Here is a 12,260-nt window from a genome sequence, read left to right as displayed (position 1 = left end):
AAAACCTGTGGTACAGTGAAAATAAGATGACTAGACCACCAGGCTCTAGACTACATAAGCAGATGTTGATTATATGCACAAAACAATTATTTAAATTATATAGGTAATTTTGCTTTGAATTATCCTTATCATTGAATAAATTATTCACTTAACACTGCATGTATTAGCATTATCCAAGAGAGGCAAATGGGTCAAGAACCACTTGAGACATGATGACACTAATTACAAATCTATTCCATTTTACACTAAACTTGTAATCTAAAGTTTTAAAGTATGAACAGAAAATGAAGAGAAAATTGGTACAGAGGGTCCACATAAAGTGAAAATCCCCAAAAGTCAGTGTTCTCAGCAAAGAGACCTGGGCAAGGGGGGAGAACTTACCCCTAGAGAAGAAGTATGCAGAGTGAAGTCTTCTGGTGTCTTGGTTCTAGGCTGAAGAGAGAGCGAGTGGCAGAGGATAAAGACTACTTGTCTTGATTAGTTATAACTATAACTCTATGCAAATGCATCGGACTTTTTAGTTAAGACCTGTGATAAACGTGTGGTTCAGAAAAAACAGAAACAAACAAAACCCTTTAAAGTATTCTTAAATTTGTAGTGCTTTTCAGGCACACAGCAAAAGCAAATGCAAATTCTCCTAAAAATAAAATTCTTCCAAAAGATGATATACAAACTATGAGCATCCATTCAATTTCAACCAATTATAAAAGAAAGTATAAGCAAAACATAAAATATCCAAGCAACAAATTAACATGAACAAGAATCAGAACAACAAATAGCACAAGCTGACTGCCATACACTTCATACACAGGGTTTATAAGATCCCAATCTTGAAACAACCATGGAACATGAGTAAATAAAATACCATACGATGGGTTTTAAGAAGTAGCAAATAAATCTTCTAGAGGAAAAAACTATAATCCCTGAAATTAAAATGCCAGTGAGGGCCTGGCAAGGTAGCCTAGTGGCTAAAGTCCTTGCCTTGCATGCTCCAGGATCCCATATGAGCACCAACTCATATTACAGATGCTCCAGTTCCCTTCCAGAACCCTGCCTTTGGCCTGGGAAAACAGTCGAGGGTGGCCCAAAGCTTTTGGACCCTGCATCCACATGCGAGACCTAGAAGAAGACTCTTGGCCTCTGTCTTTGGATCAGCTCAGCTCCGGCTATTGCAGCCACTTGGGAAGTGAACCAACGGATGGAAGATCTTTCTACCTCTCCTTTCCTCTGTAAATCTAACTTTCCAATAAAAATTAAAATATTTTTGAAAACTCAATGCACAGGCTAAGCTGCAGATTAAGTGAAATGGCATTAAGTGAAATAAACCAAGCACGGAAAGATAAATAACACATGATCATACTCATTTGTTGAGCCTAAAAATTAGATGATCTTATAGAAATGTAAAGTATACAAGCAGTTATCAGAAATTGCAAAAGGAACTATGGAGGCAAAATGAGCAGAACCTTCACTGATGTGTACTAAGTTATAGCTAGACAATAAAAAAATATTCTGGGGCTCTATTGCACATATGGTGACTACAGATAACGTACTGCATATTTCACTCAGAAAAAAAAAAACTTTACGGGTGGGGCGTGGTAGCCGAGCAGCTAAAGTTCTTTCCTTGCATGTACTGGGATCCAATACGGACGCTGGTTCTAATCCCGGCAGCCTCACTTCCCATCCAGCTCCCTGCTTGTGACCTGGGAAAGCAGTAAAGGATGGCCCAAAGCCTTGGGACCCTGCACCCACATGGGAGACCCCAAGGAGGCTCCAGGCTCCTGGCTTTGGATCGGCACAACTGCGGTTATTGTGGCCACTTGGGGAGTGAGTCAGTGGATGGAGGATCTTCCTCTCTGTCTCTTCTCTCTGTATTTCTGACTTTCCAATAAAAATAAATAAATCTTTAAAAATTATTTTAAAAACCTAGAAAACTGAATTTGCATATTTTCATTATAAAAATGTTAAGTGCTTGAAATAATTTAAATATTTACACTCTGATTAGATATCACACTGTAACAAAATATCACATAGTACCATAACAATATGTACAATGTCATTTTATCTGTTAACATTTAAATATATAAACAGAAACAAAAAGAAATATACATGACAATGTGTTGTAGTGACTGTACTAGCCTGAATGGTTGGCTCCACAAAAGTATATGATTAGATCCTAATCCCTGGAATCCATGAATACACCCTCTCTTAGAAAACAATGCTTAAAAATGGTCCACCTTCTTTTCTCACTAGCTGGAGGAACCTCTTCTCATGTTCAAAATGATTACCTAGTAACACAGCTCATAAAGAAAGGCAAGACAACTGCTCTATTTTTTCCTTTATTTACCACTTCCTAACAATGGCTTAGCTACTTTGTAATCAAGGTAAAGATTCTTAGCTGAGTTAAGCAATGATAGATTATTTGTTTTTAAAAAAAAAAGGAAGAAGGAGACTTTAGATACAGACTCAGAGGCCATGGGGAAACTGAGGCAAAGGTTGGCATCACACTGCTACAAACCAAGAAACACAGACACCATTAAACAGTAAAAACAAATGTCAACAGACGATACAACAGAAAGGAAAATGTACATGTGTTGATTTAATGAAAAAAGGATAAATGTTTAAAATCTGAGAATATTATTTGTTTTCTTTTTTTTTTTTTACCAAAAAAAGGAAGATGAGAAGGATAATGGGGGGGGGAATGATTAGTAATATTTAAGATTGTAATCTTTTAATATTTGAACTAAAATAGATAGGAATGCCTGAAAGCTAAGGACAACTTGCAAAGGTGAAGGGTAAGATCCCAAGGTTTTATTTACCTCAGTTCTTTTTCTATGCAGTTGTACTTGTAAACTTTTCTTTCTCCTGATTTTATTTTCTCTCAGAAAATCAGAGAATTTTTCTTCTTCATGTAGGTATACTGATGTTTCATTCCTAAATTGTATAGAAATTCAAATAAGTTTCGAACTGTTTTGCTTGATTTTTCTTCTTTTCAACTTCTAATTACAGAAACTTTCAAACATACACAAAAGTAGATAGAACAATATTCACAAGGTCTCACTCCCCAGCTTCAATAACAATGAGTCCTATTCAATCTGTATCCTTATCTCTACACCCATCCTTTACTGTTTCGAAGCAAATTCCTACACATTTTAATACAAAAGGGTTTAAATACAAATCTCTAAGAAGTGTCTCTTTTTTTAACTCAGAAATATCAGTAACAACTAAATATTTATCAATATCACCAAACAGACAATGCTCAGTGATCCATTTGTCTCATCAAGCCCGTAATTTTGTAACATCATCATCAGGACTCAACTAGGTCTTCACATCACAGTTGGTTATGTCCTTTAAATCTCCTTTCATGGGGCCAGTGGTGACTCAATAAGCTTATCTTCTACCTGCAAGTACCAGCATCCCATATGGGTGCTGGCTTGTGTCTGGCTGTCCCACTTCCAATCCAGCTCCCTAACTATGGCCTGGAAAAATCAAGGTCTTGGGACCCTGCAACCATTTGGAAGACCTGCAAGAGGCTCCTGGCTCCTGGCTATGGAGCAGATCAGCTCCTGCCACTCTGACCACTTGAGGAGTGAACCAGCAGATGGAAGATCTTTCTCTGTCTTTCCTAATCTCTGTAAATATTTCAAATAAAAAATAAATCTTTAAAAAAATTAATCTCTTTCAATCGACAAGTTGTCCAATTGTGTCTTTTATTATTAACACTAGTGCTAATACAAGGCCATCTGTCCTGTAGAGGTTTGTCTAGGTTTTGCTAACCATGTCATTATAAACATTAGAGATTGTAAAGGTTGCATCATATTAGCGTCCTGTTTTCTGGGGAGGGGAGAACTAAAAGCACTATATAGGTGGAGATACACTTCCATCAGAAAGTGCATTATATCTAATTTGGACATTTGTTGTATTAGTATCTCCTTACATAGCACTTAGATCCAATAAATCAATAGGGACTAAAAACAGCTTCTAAGTCTATTTTTTCTTCTTCTGCAATGTGCTAGAAATTTCTAAAGCAAGAGAAACTTCTATTCATCCATGATTTGATTACCTAGTGGTATAGTTGATAAAAAAAAAAAGGCAAGGCAATCATTCTGTTTGCTCCTTTATATGTCACTTCTCATAACAGTAATAAGGTAATTTTGATATCATTTTGAAAACACAGATTTACATATATTTGCTGCAGTTTAATGTCCTGTAGTTATTATTCTCAGCGGTGCTCTAATCACTTCGTCTCTCACAGGAGGCTGAGAGCCTTTCAAGGAGGCCCCTGAGGACTTACGTGCAGTCCCAGTGGCAGTCTTTATTAGTCTCCATATCTGAAAGTTAAGGTGTTCCACCTCATTCGCACAATTCCTCTTCCATGCCTGGAATTCACAATTTCTCCAAAGATGCTTTTAACAGCACATGATATTCTTAAGATTAAAGTACAACTTTAATCTTAAATTTCTTAAAAGGCACTAAAAACTGAAATGCTCTTAATTATTATCCTGCATTCCTACTGTTTAGTTTTCTCTTTATCTTTTTTCCCTCTTTTTTTAATTGCAGCTAAGAATTCCATAATATGAACATCCCATAAATTAGACAATTGTGAGATCACTATAGATAGCCTGAAATAAATTTGAAGAATTGGGAATTGCACACATTTCCTAAAATCATCTAAAATAGGCCTAAATTTCAAGGAAAAATCCTAAAATGATTTTTGTGCTCCTAGAACCCTGGAGACTAGGAATAATTCTGAGATGAGCTAGATTCTAAACCTGCATTTAGACTGACATCATCGGGATAATCTAAAACATACTGATACTTTTCCCCACTTCAAATACTGACATTTAATTGTGGTTATGGCCATCTAACAAACAGAAGATGAAGATATTCGGATAATTTTAATATGCAGACAAATCGAATCACTATGGAAACTCCACAGGCTTGTTCCTACCTAGAATTCATATACATAATTTGGTGTTTGCAATTTCTAATTTGTATCTAAAACTTAAATTTCCGTAGCAGAGGTGCTCCCTTTTAAAGCAATCTGGTATTTAAGGACTGCTTGGGTGATACACAGAAGAGTAACTCAATTATAAACACCTATAACACTTTTAGGTAAACTAAGATGTGAGCAAAGCTTTTAAGTGAGGGAAATATATATAACACATACCTCACCCTCTTGACACCCCATCCCTTTAAATTCAATGGCTCCGAAGCCTACCCTGAGATGTCCTTGTCTCATTCGTAGTCCCTTCAGGTTATTTTATGATTAGTGTCTTCTGCAGTCTTCCAGGCACAAAGACAATGACTCTCGACTATTCTGACTACAACCCATGGTCTAAAAAACGTTTTCTATTAAGAGTCAGTATAGGGCCCAGCACCATGGCTCAACTGGTGAATCCTCCCCCCTTCAAGCACTGAGATCCTATATGGGCACAGTTCATGGCCCAGCTCTTCCACTTCCCATCCAGCTCTCTGCGTGTGGCCTGAGAAAGCAGCAGAGGGTAATCCAAAGCATTGATATGCTGCACCCATGTGGGAGACCTGGAAGAAGCTCCTGGATTCTGGCTTTAGATCAGCTCAGCTTTGACCATGTGACCACGAGGGCAGTGAACCAGCAGACAGAATATCTTTGTCTCCATCTCTCCTTCTCTCTGTAAATCTGACTTTCCAGTAAAATAAATCTTTTTTAAAAAAAAAATCAGTGTACAAACACACAGAGAGAAGCAAAAATATAAGTTATATGAAAAGCACTCTAAAGTCTTTAATACTGTTATGATGCATTTCCTTGCAGGAAAAAAAAAATAGCAGTGACCTCCTACACTGAGCCATTAACAGGTAATACTCAAGACCCTACTTTATCTTTCCATAATCTCTACTAAATTTAATCTTTCTCTGTCTGATATAATTACGATTTCCTTCTACTATCTGATTGTCTAGTTTTCAGTTTTCATCTTTCTAGGGAACAAGCTGACTGTGGTCTTTCTAGAAATAACTGCCTTTTTGTCATCCAGCAAAGAGGAATAAGGGTGAGAACATTAGTTTAAATAAAATAAAAACAAAAACTTATGTTAGGTAGAGATTTTGGTTTAAGTGTGCAGGTAATTTCCAAACTCACCATTTCACAAAACCAGCATTTAGCTGGGGCGGGGGGGAGGGGGAGGCGAAGTAAAGTGAAATGGAGTCCTAAGACTTTCTTTCTGATAAATATTTTTCTTTCTCTGTCAGTTAATTTATATGGTTTTTTTTTTTGAAAGTTAGAGTTACAGAGAAAGAGGGAGAGACAAAGAGAAAGATCTCCAGACAGCCACAACGGCCAGGCAGGCCCAGGCCAGAGCTAGGGTCTAGGAGCTTCTTCTGGTCTCCCATGTAGGTGACAGGGACACAAGCACTTAAGCCATCTTCTGCTGTTTTCCCCAAGTAATTAACAAGAAGCTGAAATGAAAACAGAGCAGCTGGCACATGAACCAACACTCATATCACAAGCAATGCCTTTATCTGCTGTACTACAACATTAGCCCCTAGATATATTTTTTAAATTTTCATTTCTTTGAGAAGTAAAGAGATAATCACAGAAAGACAGAGAGTTCCTGATCACTGGTTCACTCCTCAGATGCCAGCAATGCACAGGACAGGGCCAGGCCAGAAGCCAGGAGCCAGGGACTCCACTCAGCTCTCCCACGTAGGTAACAGGGATTCCCCTGATAGAAGCATCACCTGTTGCCTCCCAAGCTGCACAACAGCAGGAAGCTGGATCTGGAAACAGGGATAGAACAGAAACTCCAGCACTCTAACATGGGATGCAAGCATCTCAACCAGTGACTTACAACTGGTCCAAAAACACACACCAATATTGACATTATTAAGCATTTCTCCTAGGTGTGTATGAAATGCTAGTGCTGCTTCTTTAACAAAAGGGAACTGGTCAAGGTGGCACACAGACCACCCAGGATGCAAAGAGCTCAATGTCATGGAAACAATGAGACCAAGTCCCAAGGGAACCTTTCTGTGTCCTTTCTGAAAACTCTTGAACTGACAAAAACATGGACAATTACTCTGCTCTAACTAGTATTCTATGATAGCTCATAGGCTTCCATGTGGATAAAAGAAAAGTGAGAAAACAATCAGGAAGGTTATTTAGGAGTTAAAACCATGCTCCTGAAAGAATGGCAATAAATAGGCATGATCTCATAAACCTATATACATTTTACATTATGAGACACATAGGTTACATTTTTGGCTCTCTTAAACTTACAGATATATAACTCAATAAAAAAGATTCAGAGTTTTTAACTTACTGCTGCTTTTCATGTTCTGGGCTCCAACCTCTAATTTCAGGTAAAATCTTCTCTACTGTTTCAGAAAATTTCATGTATTTTTTTCTGTCAATACTTGTTGATGGCAAGTTGGTTGCAGAAGAATTAGAATTATTACCAGGTAATTCAACATTTTCTTCTGTCTGGAGAATAACCAAGAGATACAATCAGTCATGTTCTGTTCACAAATACATTTTAGGCATATCATTCTGAGTCAAATAATTCATTTTAGAAGAATATTCTTTCTCAAATATCAAGGGAATTTCACTGGAAAGGACTTTACTAGTTAGCATAGTGCTACACCAGATAGATTAGTACATATCTCTGGCTTTCCATAGTCCATTATGCAATTATAAAGCATACAGAACTCATAAATACAGCTAACAGTTACTGAATCTAGTTCACAAAATATCATGTCGAAAAAGTTTACCATACACATTTAAAATTAACACTTTTATAAAACCATATAAATTAGTTTTTCAAAAAATCAACTGTATTTTAAATACAAACCAAAGGCATGATTCATGAAACAATTAATTAACAAGCTAGACTCCACGAAAATTTAAAACTGCCCTGTGAAAAATGCCATCAAGATGTTAAAAGGGAAAACTACAAGAAAACGACGTATCTGAAAAAATGCTATCCAAAATATACAGAGGGCTTTTACAACAATAAGAAAAAGAATAACTCATTTAAACCAAAAAAAAAAAAAAAGAAAGAAAGAAAAATCTGAGCAGGTACCTTACCAAGAAGCACAGATAGCAAATTAAGGCATTAGGAAATCTCAAATTAAAACATATCACTACACATTTGCTAGAATGTCAACATTCAATAATAAAAATTAAAATAGTCATGAAAAATCAATAAGACAAATAAATGGAAAAGATATCCTTTGTTCATGGATTGCAAACAAAACAAACATCAAAAATCCAAAGCACCAACTCCAAATGATGACAACAATATGGAGAACAAAGCATGCTGTCAGGAATGAAAGATGGTGTAGCCGCTCTGGAAGACAGTCAGCCATTTCTGATAACGCTAAACACACTCTCATCACACAATTCAGTAACCTTACGTCCACACAAAACCTTGTATATGAATGTGTGTAGTAGCTTTATTTTAATCAAAGTTTGGAAGCCACCAAGATGTCTTCAGTGGGTAAATGAATAAATAAGCGGTAGCATGTCCAGATAATGAAATAATACGCAGTGTTAAAATGAATGAGTTATTAAGCCACACATGCAGAGGACTTTTAAATGCCTATCACTACATTAAAATGTCAACCTGAAAGGCTATATGTCATGCAAGAATAACTCCAACTACACAACATTCTGGAAAACAAAATACCAGGGAGACAACTAAAAGATCAGTGATTTCCAGGGTTTGCTGGAAACAAGAGAAAAATACAGAAGACGGGGGTTTTAGGGCAATAAAACTATCCTGTAACAGACATGTAATGCATTTATACAAACTCAAAGAATGCACAACACCAAAAGAGAACTCCAATGTAGCCCACACATTTTGAGTCGTAATGATGTGACAATGTATGTTCACTGAACTAATCTGCCACAATAGTTCAGGATACTAATGATGGGAGGGAGGCTGTGCATGCATGCATGGGAGCAATGAGTTTATGGGAACTTTTCTAAAACAAGTTTATTGTTTCTAAAAAGACACAACATACCCAAAAAGGAGCTACAGCATTGTAACAATGTTTAGAAAAAAGAGCTATGAAGGTGGAAATATTCTATTTCTTGAAATTTGCTTAATTGTGTAGCACCATTGAACAGTATCTAGATCAAAGGTGTATTAGTTTTTAAACCTTGAGCCCTTGAACTCAACAGTTCCCCTATTACACAGGTAATTTATAAAGTAGATTATTAGGAAAGTTTAGAAATAACATTTTCACCAAGGATGAAAATTATGAGTATTTCAGTGACTTTCAGAATCCACATACACTTGTTTTAAAACTTAGGCACACATTTAACAACTTGTTTCAAAAAGATAACCTGGGGACAGAAGACAGAACAAGTCAATCAAGCACCTCAGCTATTTGTTGGCAGCGAAATACTGGGCAAATGTAGACTCTATGAGGGACTGTGTCAATCAGTGGATTCTTCAACGACCTCATCATGCTGGGAATGGCGAGATTGGCAGCAATTCATAAATGGTGAACTATCAAAACCACTTGAGCAAGTATCTCAGAGCATGCCCCACACACGGGAGTTGGGGTGGGTAGGAAACCGGGTGGGGCTTCTCCCTCAATATCCCCCTTTACCTCAGATTCATGAAGGAAACAATATGTAAATAATAGTCTTACCCACTTTCCGATAGCCCTTGAACCTTTTTATCCTAATTAACTATGTAAAAATTGTCAAAATATTTTTAAAAAAAGATAACCAGGGGCCCAGAATGGTGGGTTAAGCCTCCATCTCACAGCACCAGCATCCCATTTGTGTGCCAGTTCATGTCCTGGCTGTTCCACTTCCCATTCAGCTCCCTGCCCGTGTCTAAGAAACCAGTGGAGGATGGTCCAAGTCCTAGGAACCCGGCACCTGGCATGGGAAAACCTGAAGAAGCACTTGGCTGTAGACTGGCTCAGTTTCAGCCATTGTACCCTTTTGGGAGAGTGTACCAGCACACAGAAGGACTAAGAAGGAAAAGAAGAAGGAGGAAGGGGAGGAGAAGAGGAAGAAGAATAGGAAAAAGAGAAAGAGAAAGGAGGAGAAAAACTGATTTGCTGATTTGATGAGATGTGTATTACAAATGATGACAGGATACATGAAGAGACAGGGAAAATGAACCAAATAGAAACCAGGAAGGGAAAACAAAGGGCAAGTGGGAAGTTTAAAATACAGAGGAGCACAGAAATCCGGTACCAGGGCATGCCTTTGGCTTAGTAGTTGAGACAGTTGCTGAAACACTTGCAATCTCATACTAGAGTGCCTGGGTTCAATTCCAGGCTGTGGCTCTCTACCCTCATTTCCTACTAACGTAAGCCTTTGGATAGCTCAAGTCATTGGGTCTCTGCCATCCACATGCGATAGCTGGATTGAGTTCCTGTCTCTGACTTCAGCTCAACCCCATCTCAGTCCCAATTTTTGTAGACATCTGGGGAGTGACTCAGCAGTGGAAGTTCTATCTGCCTACGTCTATAATTATATCTACTGAACAAATATTAAAACAAAAACCTGTCATCACAGACATTGTGAACAGAAATAGCCAAATAATTCGAAGAAGACAACCAAGAAAAGAAAGAAAATATCTGACATTGTGATTAAAAGTGAGGAATAAACCTGTGAGGGATAAACCATGTAACCTAAGGAACATTAACTAGTACGGAATTTTAACATGAATGTTTTTAAGAATTCATCTTCAGGTACCCATGTTTTGGTACAGTGGATTAAGCTGCCACCTCCAACACAGGCATCCAATATGAGTGCCAGTGCAAGTCCTAACTACTCAACTTCCAATCTAGTTCTCTGCTAATACATCTGGGAAAACACTGCAAAATGGTCCAAGGATTTGGAAACACGCACAAGACAAACTGATGAAGTTCCTAACTTCTAGCTTCAGCCAGGGCCTGCTGCAACTGCTTCAGCCATCTCGAGTGTGTGTGTGTGTGTGTGTGTGTGTGTGTGTGTAATTGCTCTTCAAATTTACAAAAAAAGCCCTTACCAAAAAATAATTCATCTTCAAAATTGGTTTAAGTAAAAACCTAAAAAAATACCATCAAAAAGAGCAAATTTTTAATCTATATAGATTTATATAACGGTATTTCAAGAGTTTGTGAAAAACGTAATGTACCTCTCATAAAATTTGAACTTTTAGTCTCCTAAACTTACCAAGGTACCTACTCCCCACCAAAATACTCTCACTATATACCACAGAAAATTCTTTATGCAGTATTTCAGGGGTTTCTAGATTGACATCCTACTGCATGGCCACTAAAAGAGTTCAGAAGTCATCTCACTTATTAATTAGGCAGGTTCCTTATGACTGCATTACTCTACAAACTGACTCACTGCTCACAGATAGGATATAATCCAAAACAATAACATTGAATATTTAAAACCTATTTTTGAATGAATACCTGGTAGAAAAAATGCAGTTTAGCTTCCATCTTTCTGTTTAGAGGCAAATTTGGCCCTTGAGGACTCAAAGGCCTTGATGAATAGCATAAATAAGCAACAGGATGACACGATTTCCTATCACAAAAAAAAGGGGGGGAAAGAAGGCCATGTTTAGAAGATTTAAGTAATTTCATTTACTTATCTGACATTCTCTCTTTAATGTAACACTCAGGACTATAATACTTAACAAACTTTAGCAATACAACTACTGGGCTAAAGCAAAAACCAACAGTAGCTCATAAATCACAGGAAATCATCTAGACCCTTAACTTTACTTTTTATGGTATAAGAAGTAGAAAAAATGCAATTTCAAATAATATAAAAGGAAAAAATTAAACATTTATTCAAATAAACACTAAAAGCAGAGCTGCTGAAACAACAGTAATTCTCATGTGACTGAATGCTCACTGCATGCTGAACGTCACAATACTCTGACATGAGCGATTTGTATTCTTTGTAACGATCCTTTAAGGAATTATCACTATCTCTATTTGTTAGATGAGCAAAATAAAGACTTAAAGAGATCAAGCCTCCCAAGATCGGTACAGACAGCAAATAGCAGTCAGACCTTGAATTCAGGTACCCAAATTCTAAAAGCCCACCATCTTCACATTTACCTACAACACTGCCTCTCAGAAAAACAGAATTGCAAACAAAAGATGTTGGTTTTTTTTTTTTTTAAAGATTTATTTTTATTATTTTTTCATTGGAAAGGCGGATGTACAGAGAGAGGAGAGAGAGAGAGGAAGATCTTCCGTCCGATGATTCACTCCCCAAGTGAGCGCAACGGGCCGATACTATGCCGATCCGAAGC

The 12,260-nt window shown here is 37.3% G+C and overlaps 1 protein-coding gene across 1 annotated transcript in view; it reads right to left on the bottom strand.

Annotated features, from left to right (window-relative positions):
* EFCAB13 (EF-hand calcium binding domain 13) overlaps nt 1–12,260 on the bottom strand; it is a 191,792-nt gene that overhangs the window by 176,223 nt on the left and 3,309 nt on the right. Inside the window, exons 2-5 of the mRNA XM_040989343.1 lie at nt 11,407–11,521; nt 7,296–7,456; nt 2,817–2,931; nt 382–432 (exon numbers count right to left, since the gene is read on the bottom strand). Coding sequence (XP_040845277.1) covers nt 382–432; nt 2,817–2,931; nt 7,296–7,456; nt 11,407–11,436 — 357 coding nt within the window. The 5' untranslated portion in view covers nt 11,437–11,521. The remainder of the gene's footprint in view (nt 1–381; nt 433–2,816; nt 2,932–7,295; nt 7,457–11,406; nt 11,522–12,260) is intronic.

The sequence above is a fragment of the Ochotona curzoniae genome, unplaced genomic scaffold, assembly GCF_017591425.1.
Source record: "Ochotona curzoniae isolate NIBS_2020 unplaced genomic scaffold, NIBS_Ocur_1.0 contig_523, whole genome shotgun sequence".
In the NCBI taxonomy this organism is placed as follows: domain Eukaryota; kingdom Metazoa; phylum Chordata; class Mammalia; order Lagomorpha; family Ochotonidae; genus Ochotona; species Ochotona curzoniae.
This window is presented reverse-complemented; position numbering and strand designations above follow the sequence as displayed.